Here is a 20,137-nt window from a genome sequence, read left to right as displayed (position 1 = left end):
TGTCTCTTTTCATATGAGAAAGTTCCCAATTAATTGAATAGCTCTCTTAATTTAAAAAAAAAAACCTCTGAAAATCATACTGACAAATATTTTCCATTTTCTTACTTATAAGTTAATTAATTATATACCACATTTGTGTCTGTTTTCCCTAGACTGCATAATTTTGAAACTTAATTTACTAATAAAATTGTAATTTTCCTTTTCAGTTAATGAAGGGAAATGGATAAAGCAGATACTCATATGAATTTTTGTTCTCAATTATGCGCTGCAATCTCAATGTCTTTCAGGCACTCCAGAGGATTACCCACGATTTTTCCACATGCACCCCAGGACTGCAGAACTCAACCTCTTGGAGCCTATAAACAGAGACTTTCATCAAAAATTTGATTTGGTTATTAAGGTAAATTAAAGTAATGCCTTATTTCCTTGTAAGTGTGAAATGTTAATGAAAGAAGTATATGTTTTTTGATGTTTTATGCTTTAAGAAATTTGTTTTAAGAATTAACTTCAGTGAGGAAATAAATTCACTATTTTTTAAGAACACATTCATTGTGGTGCCAGTAGCTGAGGCATACAATTCTAACTACTCAAGAAGTTAATATCTGGAACATTGTAGTTCAAGCCTGGCATGGTCAGAAAAGTCTGTGAAATTCTCTAAGATAATCAGCATGATGCTGGGCTTTTGGAAGTTGGTTCAAAGAGTAGAACTCAAACTAAGCCGGCCAATAACTGGCAAAATAATAACAATAATATTAACTGATGAACAGTGTGGAAATTCATTAATAAATTTGAGTACACTATATTGTTATTTATCAAGGTAGCATTAGTAGCACTAATAGAAATACTAATATGCAAATAGTAAATGCTCTGATCAAATATATGAAGCAGATATAGATAGTACAATACATTCTATCCTCTAGCATTCATATTTTCAATGTAAGGCATCATTTATTTTTCCACACAAAAAAAGAAAATATGGGTGATCTTTACAAAGTAATTCATTTATATCAATTATTAGCATTGTTTTTAAACACTATGGTTTTTTTGAAGGCAAACATGACAAATATTGCTCTTTCAGAAATTTTAAAATAGATATGTCATTACTTTCTTTACATTTTCAAATCCTGAAGTCTTTAAGTCTCATTTCAGTCATGGGGAGCAGGGAATTTTTGTCTTTTTTCTGTTTTCAATTTGACGCTAGTATAGTACTATATTTGCTAAAATAAAAAATTAAATATATGCTGACCTGTTTGATATTGGGATTAAGGTTTAATAAACCTAATACATTATAAGTAAATAATGTATCTATCCGCTGGAAGTCAGACATTTGTCCAGTTAATCCTATTGGACTCATTTGAAAATGTGAGAATTATGTTTGGTATTGAAGAAGAAGAACTGGGAACCTATTAATGGAACTGAAAGAAGGTCATGATGAGAAAGAGATAAGACAACAGCAAAATGATGGAATAAATCAAGATGATATTTCAGGAGATTTTCCCCTCTGTGCATACTAGATAATTAGCCATTGAAATGAAGGCTTATGGCATTTTTTCTCTTTTAACTTTAGAATAATTAAAGAATAAAAGTGAAATAAGAAATCTTCTCGAGGTTATACCTTACATATGTTGTTTTCTGTATATTTCCCATGGTAGCCTTACCCAAGCTTTCATACCCATATGCTCATCTGTACAAACAAAATGTGGGAGACAAAGCTAAGGATAGTGCTATCTCAGTTAACAGGAAAGGAAGTTCAGATATGATACAGACTTATAGAAATGCTTTGGATTTCATTTAGCTAGGTTTTGAGAGTCATTATCAAAGAACCACTACTTTTGTATATACATAAAATACCATGCTTGAGATTCAACTTACATTGACAATATCCTTTTCATTTTTATGGGATTATATAAAACAGAAAAAAAAGCATAGCATCTACTGTTATCTAACTAGGGTCTTGTGCTGCTTCTCTGTAAGTGAGTTAATTTTTTGTCAAATCTGCTTTCAAACTGTCTCACTTGAAACCAAAAAAAAAAAGAATCAATCCTTTGCCTTTACTAGCAATGTGAGCTCTGGTGACTTACCTGCATAAAGTATAGCTCAGTTCATCAACTACATAGAAAAAAATGTCAATTAGAAGTAGAAACAGCTAATTTCTTAAAATGATTTAATAACATTTTATATTATTAATAGGAGATTCTTGCAGGCATTATTAGATTCAAATTATGTGGTTTGTGGGTAGCCATGGGGATAATAAGCAAAATATCAATCTGTAAGAATAATAATTTGTCACCTGCTTGAATGATGACTGTATATTGTGGCATTGTTCAGAGACCCACTGAACCATTGCAATCTGGCAATTCTCCTCTGCAGTAAGTCTTTCAACTCCTTCCCTTTTCTTATTTTAATGATGTTTCATTTTTCATTTGCAGTAAAAGTTTTATTGGGCTTGATCCAAATTTCAATTTTGAAAGCTGAGGGGAAACAAAAGTAAAACACAGAAAAGTATCTATTCCTAGGCTTTGAAAAATAATTCTGCTTTAAAAAACAGCATGCATTCACCGAGCTGTCGGTTTTGGGCATTCAGTGTTCAAAACTAAAACCTAAATAGAATTTGTTTCTACCAAAACAAATAAACAAAAACCAATTCCAAAAAAAAAAAACCCAGCACGCACACTTAACAGTTGGTGAGTGTCACAAATTAAAGGTTAATCATCTTCACTTTTTTTTCTTCCTATTTCTGCCACTGATTTAGTCAGTGTACAGACAAGTGAAAATGTAAAAATGAATATAGGGAGACAAAGTTGGATAATTTGCACAACATGAGCTATTAAAGATTAATACACATCCAATTGTAAATCCAAAGGATATTCCATTTCACCTCACAAACCTAACCTTCTATGAATGAATATAATTTGAGAATATTGTAAAATGTGACAGAATTTATGAATGCTTATCATTCATGGGAATTGTCTATAGGTTATCCATGTTTACATTTGTCTTTCATTTTTCCTCTTTTGTCCTTCCTTCCTTCCTTCCTTCCTTCCTTCCTTCCTTCCTTCCTTCCTTCCTTCATTCCTTCCTTCCTTTTTTCCTTCCTTCCCTCCTTCTTTTAGCATACTGGAACTAGGCCTTAATTTCGGAGCATTTTTCTCTTGTTTAGCTTTTTCACTCAAGGCTGATACTTTACCCCTGAGCCACACCTCTAGTTCTGTTTTGTTTTGTTTTGTTTTGTAATTCTCAGATCTCAGCCTCCTGAGTAGTTTGGATTTGTGTCTAGGGTCCTTGTTATCTTTCAATACTGACTCCTGATGCCCTGACACTCTTAAAACTTCCAGTTTGGATGATGAGAGATGATAATCACATGTAACATTCATCATACACAAAATGCCATCAAAGTAAAAATATAGATGTACATATTAGGTATTAGATGATAGTGAGTTTAATTCATGTGTGGGATATCTATAACAAAGTACAGACAATTTACCATTGCCACATTTTATAATACTTTAGAGAGCTACTAGTTTACATATAAGCACTCCAGGCATCAAGTACAAATCTACTCGCCTTCAACTTTTAGGAGAATAAAGAAGGAAAGTTTTTTTTTTTTTGTAATTCACTATCTCTTAATTCCTTGAAGAACAATTATATTTCTTAAATCTAGTTGAGTAAAACTTTGATTAAATTTTATTTAATCAGAGGTAATACTAAAATTGCATGTATTATAACACAGTCCCTTTATTATAATTCTGTTACTCAGGGATGTCTATTGGATATCTAACGATCTGATCTTTAACTTGTTTTATTTCTGATTCATGGGCCTACTATATCAAATTCTAATCTCTTACCCTTCATTGTGTACATTCTGGTGTCCAGCCTCAGTTGACGACTTTATAATCCCGAAACACATCTCCCTATTTCTAGTCATTTTCCCTTGCAGATGCAGCCCTGATTTCTGAACAAACGATACCTCCTTCTCCAAGTCAAAAGTTTAGTTAGGAATGATGCTTTAGCTTTCAAATTAAAAGATAATTATTCTAAAAAGAGACAACCAGTGGGTGGGATACTGTCCCATTTCACTACAGTGCCCCAGTACATGCTACGATATATTTGTCTGCTTGATCTTTTCAGATAGGAGAGGGTGTATCATTTTTATGCTGTCTCCTAAGCTCAAAAATCTATTATATAAATCCATAAGGGGTATCCAGTAAATATTTTCAGTAATACTTCTCTTCATGAAGAGTGAATCTTCTAAAACTTCTAAGGAATATTTATATCTTCCCTATATTTAAACAAATACAGTGAAAATGCATTAATTTGGTCTCTTTTGAATCTTTGTCTAGATTTTAGAAGTTGTGTAATGAAATTCCCAAACATTTTTCACACTTGGATAAAAAGACTGATTTATGTTTAGACATTGTTCCACCTACTTATGAGTACATCAAAAAGGGATATATAAGCTGGTCACCAATGGCTCACACCTATAATCCTAGCGACTCAGAAGGCTGAGATACTGGGATCACAGCAGACCTAGCAGAAGAGTCTGTGAGAGTCTTATCTCCAATTATGCACCAAAAGCCAGAAGTAGAACTACAGCTTAAGTAGTGCGGTGCTAGCTTTGAACAAAAGAAGTACAGTGATAGTACCCATCCCTCTCACCCTCCAAAATCACAAAAGCTACATTATTTATAAAATCAAAAATATTTTAACATAGGGAATGAACCAGAGAATTGAAATTAGTAAGTTTTGCTATTAGTGTTGATTTGAGAGTTACATTTCTAGATCCAATAAAATGTATAGCCTATGCTTGTGTGCCCACGTCAATTACACATTTACTTTCCAGACATTCCACAGAAACATTAATTTAAGCAATATATTTTAAGTCCATAGCTTTTGCTAATTATAATTTACCAGATTATTTGTGGGTGTTTATTAGATGCTTTCGATTTGTCTTGGTATTAAAGAGACTAAAGTACATACATATTCTGCCTCAAGGCAGGTACCAGTAAACTTGCTATGATTTTTTTACACATTTCCATTTGATACCTATAAATATATTTACAACTATTGGCTAGATAATTGATCAAATTTATTCAAATCTGTCAAATTAACTACATGAAACTCTGAAGCTTCTTTTAAAATTTCACAGCTCCTACAATTTGATTCTTCTTTCATTCATTATCACCATTAGACAGCAACCCAAGCTAGACTTTCTTATTTTCTCACAAGATTCTCTACCCCAATTTGTCTGTGTCAGCACACTCTGTTCTGTCTAGATTCTTCTAGAATTTATTTTGTATATTTCTTCACTCTGTACATTCTCTACAGTTGCCTAGCTTGCATCCCATACAGGTGTCTCTCAAACCTCAGCTTTTTTCCTTACTTCCCATTAGTCTGCTCACACTGCTCATAGAGAATCTTTATAACAACAACAGAAATACATCACACAGCTTCATGTGGCTTTCCAGCCGAGGCTCTGCCATGTGGAAAGATCACAGGTGTCAAAATCAAACAGAGTAGAATGTCACATATCATCACTCATCCCTTCTCAAGATAAAGAAGAAATCTCACATGAAAATGAAAGAACTACTTAAATTCATTAAAATTGGTAAGAGGATTTTGAGCTATGACTCATGTTTTCCCTCTGTTCTGTATATATTGTGAGTTTTGGTTTAAAAAAAAAGCACAGAAGCAGGAAGAATGAAAACCTCCTAACACCTCCTTTTGGAAGAGATTAATAAAGGACTACCAATGACCCAATGTTAGGACAAATTTAAAACACAAATTCAGCATTTTTTCCAGCCAATGGAGGCAAGGTACATGCATATCTAACAAATTTGATAAATGTATGACTCCTTGTAATTGTCTAGTTATGTATTCCTACTCCCATTTTTACAGATTCTTTTTGAAGAAATGAAATACACACATACTTGTCAATTTAAATTCATAGAACAAAAGTGCATGTAGTATTTTTCTTATGAAGAACAGAAATGAATTTCTACATATTCTGGTATTCTGAAATAAAGTAACTGTATATTTGAATTGAGGTGAGACCTCTTCTGGGTTATAAACTGCCAATTCATCTTTCATAAGTGATGTAAAAGAGTGAAAGAGACTTCTGAGATAACTGTATATATGGACCCTAATCTCATTCATAAGCATGCACTCTCACCAACTAATCCCTTCACACTTCATCTTCCTATAGCACCATCAAATCAGAGGGGTGGATTTCTTTACATGGATTCTGAAGCACATATTTAGGTCACTGTATACCACAACCTAGTTTGTCAGATTAAAAAATAGTTTTATAACTTCAACCTTAATAGCAAGATCACTAAGGAAATTGGAAGTCATCTGTTTATTGTTGAGAAAACAATCCCATCCAAAATATTAGGCATGAGAAAAAATAATATTTCCATGGATTTCATAATAAATTATAGCTTTCCTGGAACCCACCAATCTACTTGATTCAGCAGCAATGTTCATTTTAGTCCCTACTTTTCTGGTGGTACAGTGGTTTGTACTGTTACTAGGTTGCTGAGTTATCACTGAGACATACCTCCAATCCTGTTTTCCATTGCTTATTTTTAGGAACAGTTATGAGTTCTCATTGAGACATGTGCATGAGCCTTGCTCCATCATTAGGCATCTCATCCATTGATGCAATCACAGATATATATGAACAGGCCCAGCTGCTCTCCACAGAGATGAAATGTCATGGAAGTATCAACCCAGGCTGTTCTGGAACCTCAAATTCCAAACCTTAGCATTCCACATAGCTTGATATGACAAGTGATCTCAGCTACGCATCTCAAGCAATGGCTTAAAAATGGGGTCTCACAACCTTTGTTGTCTAGACCAGAACCTGGCTTGTTCACACAGTTCATGCACAGTTTATTTTCTGAAGTAAGTCACTATATAATGCATTATGTTAGTTCTTAATTTTAAAACGCTCCCTATTTCTTATTTTGATTTAGTATATTCTAAACCTTCTGATGACTAGCCTGTGTGAATTAAGTAAATTAAAATACAAGGGAGGAGTGGATAGTGTCCTCTTTCTTATACTACTATTCACTCAGTGGCATTGCTTAGAACAGAAATGGAATGCAGCTGATGAGTAAAGAATGTGTCCAAATGTGGAAGCTGACATCACATGACATTTTACTTGGCCACATTGTACTTGGCCACTTTCCTTCCTCCTAAGGTGACCTGCAAGTGCTTGAAATATAATGCCAATTTATTGGGTCTCATCATAGTACCTTGATTTTGCTAACCTATATATCTTAAAGGTGAGTGAAAGATTGCATCATCAAGTTAACATCATGTAAACTGCCCAAATTAAACCCACCTTCGAGGCAGTTCTTGCCAAAGCACTCTTTTTTACTCTACACACACACACACACACACACACACACACACACACACACACACAAATACACACCTTCCAAGTGCACAAAATGATTATTCTTTTGTCACAAGCTTTATGGGTGATGCCTGAAAAATATGTAGACACACAGTTCCTTATGTTTTTTTTACAAGAGCAACTGCACATATAGGAGAATTGAATTCATCTTCATTATTTTCTAGGCTCTGAAATAGGCTCCCATTTTGAAATCAATACTTTTTTGTGACTTTATATTGCAACCAATATTTTAAAAAATTACCTAATGCAAGATGGGTCATTCTTATTTTATCATACACAGAAATCAATTTGGTTTCAATCTCAATGGGTAAACAACAACAACAACAACAACTGTAGGAATCTATCAGAAAGTAGAACTATGCAAAATTAATTTACATGTACCATGAGTTAAAAGAAATACCATAAGGAATACTATAAGGTCAAAGGTAAGACGATTGCTTCTTTATCATGAAGATTAATTTTATATATTACTAACCTTAGTTTAGGGAGAAACAAAAAGAATTTTGGAGTTACAAAGAAGTAGACTTTGGCTTTGGCTGGCATTGTAGTGCACAATTATGATGATTTCCCTGTTTTTTTCACAGGCTAAACATTTTGACATAATTCTCATTACTGTTTCCTGAAGCTGGGATCTTCCCCAAAATGATGGACTATTCTTCAAATAATGCAAAACTGCTGTATTCAATTCTTATGTTAGTTTATACCACAAACTCTAAACAAAAAGAAACATTTTTTATCATTGAAAGATGATGTGAGCTTTGAGGATGTTTCCTTTCCTTGTAATAAATTATATACAGAATGGGTATATTTTTGCTTGAAATAGAGCTAATATATATTTTGGTCTATTATTTCCTATTTGGAAAATATATCATTTTTTAATTTTGTGGTGTATTTAAGATCTTTTGGAAGATTGCTACTTATATCTAGCAAAGGCATGTTTTCCTTTTCACTAAATAAAATATATTTACAAGCTCTTAGGAAAATGATACTCATTGCACTTATTGCAGATGCATTTATTATATGCAGCACAATTCTTTGTAATTTGTTGCTTAAATTTTAAGTGATTTTTAAGTTGCAAAATTTCTTTAAACCTTCAAATGATTTTTAATACTTTAGTACTAAAGTTTAAAACAAGTTCCCTAGATATGGAGGTAGTGTAATTTTATGAGAAATCAGGATCTAATGGAATTGAATTATTTTAAATTATTAATTACTTGGTTTTTTTTAATATGATCTTTGATCAAAGGAATATAGGTTTTCCATGAGTGATCGCTCCTTAAAACATTCTCCCCAAAAATATATGTCCATGGAAGGAACAGAAATGTAACTTTTTGTTGTTTTGTCCCCAAAGCCATTAAAGAACTTTAGTGAGCTGTGCAGGTCCCTCCAGAGTCTTTTATTACACAAATGAGTTTCCTTCCTTCTTTTCCCAGCTTCCCAGTTCAATGTAAGATTGAAACTTTGCTCCAAGTATAAAAGAGTAATAACCACTTACTAATGGGTCATGAAACCAGGCACAGTGGCTCACATCTATAATCCTAGCTACCCAGGAGGCTGGGATCTGAGGATCAAGGTTCAAAGCCAGCCCAGGTACAAAAAGACCTGAGGGTTTTTTTTTTTTTTTTTTATTGCAGTTGATAGAAGGGTTACATTATATTCGCCAGATAGAGGGTACATTTCTTTACAATCATTGCTATCCCTTCTCTTGTTTTAGGACCTAAGATTCTTATCTCCAATTAACCTTTAGAAAATGGTAGGTGGGGCTTCCTTCAAGGGGAGGGCAGTAGCCTTGAGCTGAAGAGTTCAGGGACAAGGCCCAGACCCAGGGAAAAGGCTGTATAGCCTTTAGCTGAATAGCTCAGGGACAGTGCCCAGGCTGAATCCAAAAATTAAGGTTTTCATGTGATTTGTTAGGACACCAAAATTCAAGCAAATCCTATGCTGAAATCATCTTGTGATATAGGTAGAAATTAAAATTAAAGTAATAACAGATAAAATAAATAAATATCTGATATCCTGACCCATCTCCTGCAAACATGCCCAAAAATTACCTCATATGATGTTAGCAATAGAAAAGAACCAGAATTTTGGAAATAAAAGTGCTATTAATAGAGAAGTAGAAAAGGCTGAAATTACTTTTTTGGAGGGAAGGGTGTTCCTCTTACAAATGTGAACATTGGCATAAGTATCAGAAATACTGAATTTTCAAATTTTTCCAATTGATTTTCTAGAGTAAGCTTCCTTAATTATGTCACTCAGACAAGTAATTTCTTGTGGAAGATAGTAACAAAGTCTATACTTTTGTGGGGAAAGTCCATTTTGTTTTTCTTTTTCTTTTGGTTCACCCCCTTTTGTCACATTCTGATTTGGGCATCCTGTGTCTTGTTTGTATGTTTACATAATATGGGGAAAAGAAGGGGATTCACAAAATGGTGAGACTAAGGAAAAATGGTTAATCTAATACAACAGCTATACTCACAGGACATTATGTTGCAAATAAACTTTACAAATTAGTTACAAGGATGGGGGGGGGGTGTTGAGAGAAAGTGACAGAAAAACAAGGGAGAGGGTAACACTGTTCCACAAGAAATGTACTCATTACCTTACTTATGTGACTATGTAACTGTGACTCCTCTGTTAATCACTTTTACAATAAAATAAAAGAACATTTAAAAAAAATCTCAAAATTTTCCTGCCCAGGCTAATTTCAATCCATGATTCTCAGATCTCAGCCTCTTAAATAAGTTAATAAGCTGTTTCTACAGTGATACTTTTATTTAAAATCTACCGAGTATTTTTTAAAGTAACTAAAGAGTTTTCACAAAGGAGATAATGGTATAATTTAAAAATAAACTCTAGCTTCATGGTATAATGGTTTCCTCTAACCAACCAACTAGTCAACCAGAAAATCTTTTTTATTTTTTTTGGTGATCAATGTAGGAGGGGTAGGTTCCTTAATAAAGTTATTTACATTGATGAAAAAATTAAATTAGAAGCAGAAATGAACTACAAACTCAATTTTTTTCTTTAAAGTATTTTTGGAGAGTTTATCTAATGTCTGGTTTAAACTAAAAGTAGAAATAATTTATTATATCTGAACTTCAGAAACACATAGCTATATATCAGGCTATTCTGAGGTTTGAAACTAATAATATTGTTAATGCAAACCAATAAATAGTCAAAAATTAAAAAAAAAAATTAACCATGTAAATTAATGAAGATAAATCTTCTTCAGTGAATGGCATTTAGTTCTAATTAAATGGAAGAGAATGAAATTGTAGCTTGCTCCTCTAGTGAAATTCATAGCAACATTGTTGCCTAAGAGGTAAATTTAAATTAGTTCATAAAGGAATATCTATGTATGTTTGGTAGCTTGATGGATCTACCAGAGTATTATAAACAGATAAAATACTCTGGACTTGGTACACTAGCATGCTTTGAGAAGGTTCATGTTTTGTACATTGAACCTTAGAATACAGGAATGTTTAACAAGCAGGAGTGTGTTGAGAAAGAAAAGAGAGAACACAGAGGAATTTATATTATAGCATGTCACTGTAGCCAGCCACTGGATAGCGAATGTACCTACAGTTCCGAGCATGGAAAATGGCTCTGCAAAGAATAACGTAGCTGAGAACTTTGAACCTATCTTTATTTTTCTCACTTTTTAGGCTGAGCAGGACAATGGACACCCTCTTCCCGCCTTCGCCAGTCTACACATTGAGATACTGGATGAAAACAACCAGAGTCCGTACTTCACTATGCCCAGTTATCAGGGCTATATCCTGGAATCGGCTCCCGTGGGAGCAACCATCTCTGATAGTCTAAATTTAACCACTCCCCTCCGAATTGTAGCTCTGGATAAAGACGTAGAAGACGTAAGTTCAGATCTTCTCATATATAACTGTGTACATTTATAGTAAGAGGAAATCTTTCTATGGATAGAACAGAGAACGAAGGGAGTATAGTGAATCTTAACATTACAGTTTAATTCCATATCAAAGATATTTTAAAACAGGTGTTTCAGGCCATCTGCAGTCTCTCAGAAGAAATAATTAGTTTCCCTTCTTGCTAGTGAAATCACAGGTGCACTCTCTTGTATTAATAAACATGGAAAACAATTTCATATTCTTTGAGATAGTGACTAAATACAAAGTGAATATAAACTTCCTAAGTACGGCCTAATCAGGGATAATTTTTTATCCAGGTTATGGTTCTTTATTGAAAACATACACCTGGGGACAGCTGACCTGCTCACATTTCTAGAAGGTCTTCATACTTCCTCACCTTTACTCCACACATTGCTGTCACTTGACTTTGTGGTTCTGACCCTACCTCCCTAAATGGAGAATTATCCAGAATCGGCAAAACAGAATAAGTTATGTCTTCGTTCTGAGTGATACTATATAAAGTTAGGATTTCAAATCAATAAAACCAGAGTCCCCTGGAAATTTATGGAGGAGGGAGGCTGTAAGGATTGAATCTGGAACTCTATTTAGCTAGTCCTGGTTAAGGTAAGCATGAGAGAAATATTTTCTCTGGCCAGGAGTTTGTTCTAATGGTAGAGTGTTTGCCCAGCATGTAGAAAACCCTGTGTTCTATTCCTTGGTTATTACATACACAGAAAAGGCCAGAAGTGGTACTGTGGCTCAAGTGGTAGAGTGCTAGCCTTGAAAAAGCTCAAGGATAGGACTCAGGCCCTGAGTTCAAAGCCCCCAGACTTGCAAAAAAAAAAAAAAAGAAGAAATATTTTCTTAAAATATGTTATAGAAATTTACGTGGAATAATTACAATGTGTTGCAAAATTATCAAGTAATTTTTATTTGAACTCTATCAAATTTTCATATGACGAATTATTGTCATTAAGTATCAAGTAAAGTAAAAAACATGTAATCACCTAGTTCAATAATTTTCTAAACTAAGAGAAGTGCATTTTATGTTTATATAACCTTAAAATTTATCAAGAATAGTTTAATTCCACTTCCCGCATACTCTAAAATGATCAACAAAAACCCATTCCTAGATAATTGACTTAATTCTCCATTTTTTCCAGTTAAGTTTGAAAGCTAACAAATTTTCTTGATTTTTGCATCTTGCACGAAAACAACAAATCACAAATTTACCTATTTTGTTTCTCAAACATATTTTTAATCTCTTTTTTCTTCTTCATCCTTTATACTCCCTCCTTATTGTCTGCTGTTATAATTACCAACTTGGCAGTTAGTCTTCTTATACTCACTTCTTTCTTAAATATATATTTCACTCATCTACAAGAATAAAATTTGATTTTATTGGACGAAAGTCCAATATAATTTTATAACATCAATTTCTCTATGAAAGGAAAGCTACTTTCATGCACTTATTCTGTTTCTTGTTACCTGAATATTTCTTCATCCTCAGTTTCTGAAACTTTATGCTTCAACTAATACATTTGTACTTTTTCATATTTGCTAGGTACACCTTATGCAATTTTAATATTTCTTCATGTTTTGAAATATTTTATCTTTTATATAAACCAGCATAGAAAGCTTATATTTGGTGAATAGTTGTTTATTTATAATTCATCTCAGACATTCACTTATTCAGGAATCTCATTTAGGGGCCCTGGTGTGTGACCTTGCACTAGAATGCTTGCCTAGCATGCATAAAGTCCTGTGTTTGATCCCTTAGTACCCTATACACAGAAAAGCTGGAAATGGTGCTGTGGCTCAGATGGAAGTGTTCTAGCTTTGAGAAAGCTCAAGACAGTGCCCAGATCCTGAGTTCAAGCCCAGGACTCGCCAAACATAAAAATCTCATCCAGAGTTTTTTTTTTGTTTGTTTGTTTGTTTGTATGTTTGTTTTTGTTTTTAAGAATTTATTAACATTGACTTTTTTTTCGCTGTCCTGGGCTTGAGCTCAGGGCCTGAGCACTATCCTTGGACTTTCTCAAGGCTAGAGCTCAACCACTTGAGCCTCAGCATCAATTCCAGCTTTTTCCTGTGTATGTGGTACCAAGGAATCGAACCTGGGTCTTTGTGCATGCTAGGGAAGCACTGCACCACTAGGCCAAACCCCCAGGCCCCAACATTGATTATTACAACATATTTCAAATACTTGTTTAACAAACAAGTATTCAAGAAGGGAATCTCTAAATACAATCACTGGCACTTAGGTTTCAGGACATAATTAAAATTAACCTGAGGGTTTGTATGTCATAGATACATATTAATCTGTCATTAAATTGATTGTCCTTCCTTGATGCATTTATTTAAGTTTGTTTTATAACTTTATAACATGTATTTCTCCCTCACATAGTTTAATTCTCTTGAGGATAGGTCTGAGTTTTAATTAATTAATACCATGAGTATTACCACCTGACTGGCTTTAATAATTTTTTTAGATACTGACAAATTCAGATATTATTGAAGGGATTAGAATATCTAATATACATTTCAGAAATTGTAGTAATACTGAATTATTTTGTACCACTAATCATTCTTTAGTTATATGAGGTAAATTGGTTTCCTGGTAATATTATTCATTTGCCAAAGAAAACATCAAAGCTTTTTTAATTAAAATAAAATAATTTGATATATTGTAAAATCTTACTGATTATGAAAGTTGGAATTAATAAAAAAATAATTAGCATAATTATGACCTGTTTACAAAGACAGAAACATATCAGATAAGCCAGGTGTCTACCTGAAGGTTGAAAAAAGAAAGCAACGAGGAAAAAAGAGAAAAGGTGTCAGAGCAGAGATTGACGCTGGACTTGTTTCAAGTATAACTAAGAGATAGCCAAAGCCAAGCCAAGAAGAGAATAAATAGAATTTATTTGTCAAAAAATTGGGTTGTGTTTTTCTCTCTCAATTTGGTATTTTAAAATTTTAGTAATAGTAGCAGATATTGATAAATTGATGCCATTCATTGTGTAAATTTTGAATAAGGAATTCTAAAAGCCATAATTTAAAAGAATGATGACTAAAGAAAAAACTTACAACTATAATACTTTTCTAAGGATACATAACTACATATCTCTATATGCAATTATACATATATATTTATATATGTATATGTAGATAGATTTTTATACTCATATATTTAAAAGCATTCTTACTTACAAACACAGTATAGTTCCAAAACAAGATCCATGAAGAAGTAGAGAAGTTAGTGTACAGAATTTACAAAAATTATATGAGAGTACCCTATTTTCAGTGTTGAACAACCACCAAAAGTTGTGAAGTTCTCAATATAAGAAAATAAGGAAGGAAAATAGGGGCGGGGGGGGGGAGAGGGAAGTGGGGACCAAGACATGAGAAATGGTATCAATGTATGTGAAGTAATACACCCTCTATCTGGTGAATATAATGTAACCCTTCTATTAATTACAATAAAATATATGAAAAAAAGAAAATAAGGAAGGAAAATAATCAAGATTACCTATCTGTCTAGAAAAAAAAAGTTCAACATCAATTGTTATCTTTCCATGAAGTGAATACAGGTGTTTTGGGAATTCAGTTTATTATACTCATTAAAATATTAAGTATTTTAAAATCATGATTATAAGTAAATATCATTGTGCTTCACAGTGGTAATTAAAATATTGTACATTTTTGGAAAAGGTTGTCATTTAAATGTCATGAGGAGTGTTTATCATTTTGTTTTCTATGGGGATGTGTTTACATGCTCTGTGGTTGTGGTCTCATACTCACAGTGTATATTTACTTTCTAATTTACATTTAGGTTCCACCTGGTGGAGTTCCTGTAGGTACTGGTTGTTTGTTCTGTGGTTGCCAGTTGTTGTGCTTTATCTTCTTGTTCTTTTGTTCCTAATAAGGCTTCATGTACAAGCATATCTAAAAGCTCCTCATGAAAATGGAAACATTTTTCTATCATATTGGTTCAAATGAACCAATAATATTTAATTTTAAATAAAGATTATTTTGTAATTTATGTCTTCTTAGTCTACAACAGACAAGCATAACATCTTTCTGAAGTATTGTAAATTTTAAACTAGATGCTTCAGCAAAATGCTGTTTAATTAAACTTGACAGATTAGATAAAATTTATTTTCTCCTCTTGTACTTTGTCATGTACCTAAATAGGTACATAAGTATGCATCCATATATGCACACACATATATAGTATGTTTTATGTGTACATATATGCAGATGTATATGTTCTGTGTGTATGAAATAACATTTCATTCATCTTAGATACCTTTCATTTGTAAACAGAGTTCTATATGGTCAAATGATTTTGTTTATTTTACATATATAGGTTTATCTTGATGTTAATGTATTTGCTTTGGTTTTCTTTTTTTTCTTTGTGAATGCATGATAAAGTGAATTTTACCCTCTGCAATGAATATACAATCAATACAATGGAGTAATAAAATCATAATTTTACTGTATACTGAATGAGTATTTCAGGGCAGATGAATATTCCCTGTATTATACAAGTAAATGTGATTTAGTCATCATTTTTCTGCTTACATATTGAATTAGAACACTAATACTTATTTTAAAGAATCTGAGAGTTATAATAACTATAAAATCTACTAGTTGTATGAGAAAATTAAGCTAGATTTTTTCCATTGAATATAGTTCATAAACTTTTGAGTATATAATTCTTAATGGTCAAATGAGTTGCATATACAGAAATATTGATTAAACTTAATTCTTTGAGTATAATAAGATAAATTTAGATGTTCATGAAATGCAAGATGCATATTGAGATGCAGCTTAACAAATGACAGCTTTAAATTTCATAAGGGAATTATATGATTTCATATGAACAGTATTTCTCTCTCAAATTTTGAGATACCAGAACATGTAGTTTGTCAAAAGCAGCAAAATAATTTTTTCTTGGTGTTAGTAGATTTTTTAACTCTAAGCTTTGCATTTATTTGCTAAACAGTTACTTTCCCATATTAGCCATGCCCCAGGATATTTTTTCACTTTAGATATTTTTTTCCCAATTGAGTTCTCAAATATTTCTCTGGAGCTAGCAGAAAACAGAACTGTCTATATTTAAGCTTCCAAATAGCTGGTGTTACAAGAAGACTTTACCAGGCAAAGCTTATTGATCAGAAAAATTGGCAAAGCACTAGTTTGAATGGTGATAGCACGTGTCCATTGAACTCTGATATCACCAATCCATGGAAATTTTATAAATTTCAATTCCAAGTCTGCATTAATATTATCTACTTAAGGAAATAGTTTTTCACCAATATCATGTTGTAGATGGCCATTAAAACCTATATTTTAAAGCAAACATGAATTTCACAGAGTTCTGTTTTAATCGGAGGTGAATTGTACAAACGACATTAGACATAAGCTAGTATGCCATATCTAGGTCTGGGTTTATGTATCACAATACTCAGGTAATACAATCAGCTATAGGAAAAGTTATTTTAGTCTCTAGATATCATTGAAGGACCTGTACAGCAGAAACATAAACTATTCAAAGGTCTTTAATGTCTTTGATTATTTCACCTGAAAGACTAGGTATGTAATATCAATTTTTACCATGATTTGACATTGGTGACTTTGAAATGTTCATCAAGTTCCTATAGAGCACTGTTGTGGTACATTAATCCCCACAGTCACACAAGTCACTGACTTGTGACTCAACACTCATTGCCAAATTGTATGATCACAAAAATGACTTAAGAAAAATTTATAAAACTGTTATATATATATGAATTAATATATCTGAAACAATTTACTATGATAGCTGCCAGTTGAGTTAAAGAATATTAGTTGGCACAATTAAGTTGAAGGAAATACAGAATGATAGATGGCTTTGAACCAAAAGAAAGAATTAAATAGTTTGATAAGTCTCATAGCAAAACCTGTTTGGTTGTTTTTCTAGAACCTAAAATAATTATTTGACTAACAACAATTCATTAGCACTATGTGCAGTCACAGAGGAAGAATAGACAAGTGCAAGTATAGATTTTTTTTTACTATTATTGATAGTCAAATTTGCAAACATTAAGCTTAAGTTACCATTTTCATTGTTAAAGGAATAATTGAATTTTACCACAATAGACACTCAAATGGAACAAAAGAGATTTCTCAAGAATGTGGTTAAAATAGGATTCTTTTATAAATAAATTATTCAAATCTGAAAATTATTTAGCATTCTTTATTAGATAATTAAATATAGATTTTATTCATACCCATGATTGTGTTGAAGACATTGGGTGTTAAAAACCTCCAAGTATATGTTAATAGATTTGCTTATTTCATTTATAGATAAATGGAAGATATTAGTTATAATATTGTTTTGTATTGTTGTGGAAGAATGATAGCATGTCAAAATTATTGATATATGCTGTGTACTGATGGTTCATGTCCATGATCTTAATTATTAAGGAGGCTGAAACTGTTGAGATCATAGTTTTTGGCCAGCCTTGGTGAAGAAAAGAACCCTCAAACTCCTCAGCAGTTAATGTCAAAGTTATTTGAAGTATATACATAATGTAGTATTAGAAAATGACAAAATAAGATATATTGATATAGCATGCATATTACAACTGTCTTGTTCCATGCCCAAATTTTTAAATTGCAAGCTATGTTCCCTTACACTATTCTGTCCTCAGTTTTTAATGATAAACTTAGACTTCTCCTTCATCTTTGCTATCATAACATGCATATGAATTTGATTGTCATAGTATACAAATATCCACCTCCCTATATTATCCCTTATTCCTTTTTATTAGTCAAACTGAGAGTGCACTCTCTTAACCTCATATTTTCATTTGTCACACCTCATTTTTTTCCTTTCCCATGCACCCTTCAACCCTTCAAGTTTCTATTCTTTGAATTTCAGCAAATAATGACATATCATGCATGAATGACATAAAGAGTTTACAATGCCAAGATAATCATCTATCGATCTATCAATCTTTTATCTATCTATGAGTCTTGAAATTTTTAAATATTTTCCTCTTTTTGTATATCATTTCTTCTAAGCTCTTTTAATAGTTACACGTAGTACCTAATTTAATGTGTGTACATATCTATATATACTTAAAATCTGATATTTTAATTAATGCAAATATTACACTTCTTTTTAATAACTTTACAATTCTTAAAGGAGAAAAATAGCAAACTGATACTTATAAGTAATGAATAAAACATAACCACTTTTCCTTCTTTTTTCCATTGTGAGAGCAAGATAATATTACGCATGAGTGGTTTATTATTGCAATTTATCATTGTACAAATAAAGTAAATAAATTCCCAAATTGGAATTTGGAATTCCAATTTTTATACCTTTCTTTTTATTTTAAATTCAGGACAGTTGTGGAAAATGTTGATATGAAGTAGTCAATAAGTACATTTAATTGTGTTGTTTTCTATTCAATCCTTCTTGTCATTTTCATCTTTCACTGTTATTACTCCAGTACTGCTTTTAGTAATTTTTATATACTATATTAGAGATCCCCAACTTTTGGAAGGATCATAATGTAAATTTAAGCCCTTGTATTTGCTCAGCTAACTTACTTCACTAGTGCTCTACCAGTTGAACTATGACACTACATTGACTTTTTATCTGGTTAATTAGAGATTGAGATTTCTACACTTTTGTGCTTGGGCTGGCTTCAAACTTCAGTTTTCCAGGTCTCGGCTTTCATGAGCCATCAGAGCCCTCAAAGAAATTACTATTCTATGTACACTTGTGCAACAAATTTAAAAGACTGCCTCATTTATTCAACATTATACATAATGACACTTTTTTTCCCCCTTAAAGACCAAAGACCCAGAGCTTCACCTTTTCCTGAATGACTACACATCTGTGTTCACTGTCACTCAGACCGGCATCACTCGTTTCCTTACCCTGCTTCAACCAGTGGACAGAGAAGAGCAGCAGACATACACCTTTTCGGTAAACATGTTCTATGATTTTACATCTGTATCGAAGTACCTGATAGAGATATCTGGTAAAACTGAGAGTGTCAGTGATTTGGGTTGAAAATAATTGACATTTCAGATAATAGCAGAATATATATATTTTTCATCTTCACTTTTCTTCATTTTCTATTTGTAGAACTGTCTAGACATGCTAATATTTTTCCCATAAAAGGAAACATTTTCTCCATCTTTATCAACTATGAATGATATATGCAGATTTAAATACTTCAAAAAGAATTTTTTTCTCTGATTCATGGCTTTCTTATTGGTCATGGGGTTAAGCACACTGATTGCATTTTTTTTTTTTGGCAGTCAAGGGGATGAACTCAGAGCCTGGGCACTCTCCTTGGGTTTTCGCAAGGCTAGCACTCTACCACTTGAGCACCACTTCTGGTTTTTTCTGCGTTTGTGATATGGAGGTTAGGAACCCAGGGCTTTGTGCATGCTAGACAAGCACTCTATCTCTAGGCCATGCTCCTTGCTGTATACACATTTTGCAAAAGTGAAAGTGTGTTTTTCTAAGTTTTAAATAATGAATTGTGGTGAGGTTTTAAGGATTAATCATGCCATTATTTGAGGCTTCAAATACATTTTACGTAATGTATATTTTCTTAGGTAAAATGTGTGTTTGTTCAAATTGCCTACGAGCACATTAAAAAGACCTTTGAATATCTGTAGTATTTTTACTTTTTTTTTTTTTTTTTTGCCAGTCCTGGGCTTGAGCTCAGGGCCTGAGCACTGTCCTTGGACTTTCTCAAGGCTAGAGCTCTACCACTTGAGCCTCACCACTACTTCTGGATTTTTTCTATGTATG

At 32.6% G+C, this 20,137-nt stretch overlaps 1 protein-coding gene across 1 annotated transcript in view; it reads left to right on the top strand.

Moving 5' to 3' along the window:
• Positions 1 to 20,137, top strand: part of Pcdh15 (protocadherin related 15) — a 514,067-nt gene that overhangs the window by 301,850 nt on the left and 192,080 nt on the right. The window contains exons 11-14 of the mRNA XM_090346943.1: positions 288 to 400; positions 11,089 to 11,295; positions 15,143 to 15,163; positions 19,163 to 19,297. Of these exons, the coding sequence (XP_090203069.1) occupies positions 288 to 400; positions 11,089 to 11,295; positions 15,143 to 15,163; positions 19,163 to 19,297 (476 nt within the window). The remainder of the gene's footprint in view (positions 1 to 287; positions 401 to 11,088; positions 11,296 to 15,142; positions 15,164 to 19,162; positions 19,298 to 20,137) is intronic.

This window comes from Megascapheus bottae, chromosome 15 (genome assembly GCF_031878675.1).
Source record: "Megascapheus bottae isolate mThoBot1 chromosome 15, mThoBot2.hap1, whole genome shotgun sequence".
In the NCBI taxonomy this organism is placed as follows: Eukaryota; Metazoa; Chordata; class Mammalia; order Rodentia; family Geomyidae; genus Megascapheus; species Megascapheus bottae.
The sequence above is the reverse complement of the archived record's forward strand: the minus strand, read 5'-3'. Positions and strand labels throughout refer to the sequence as shown.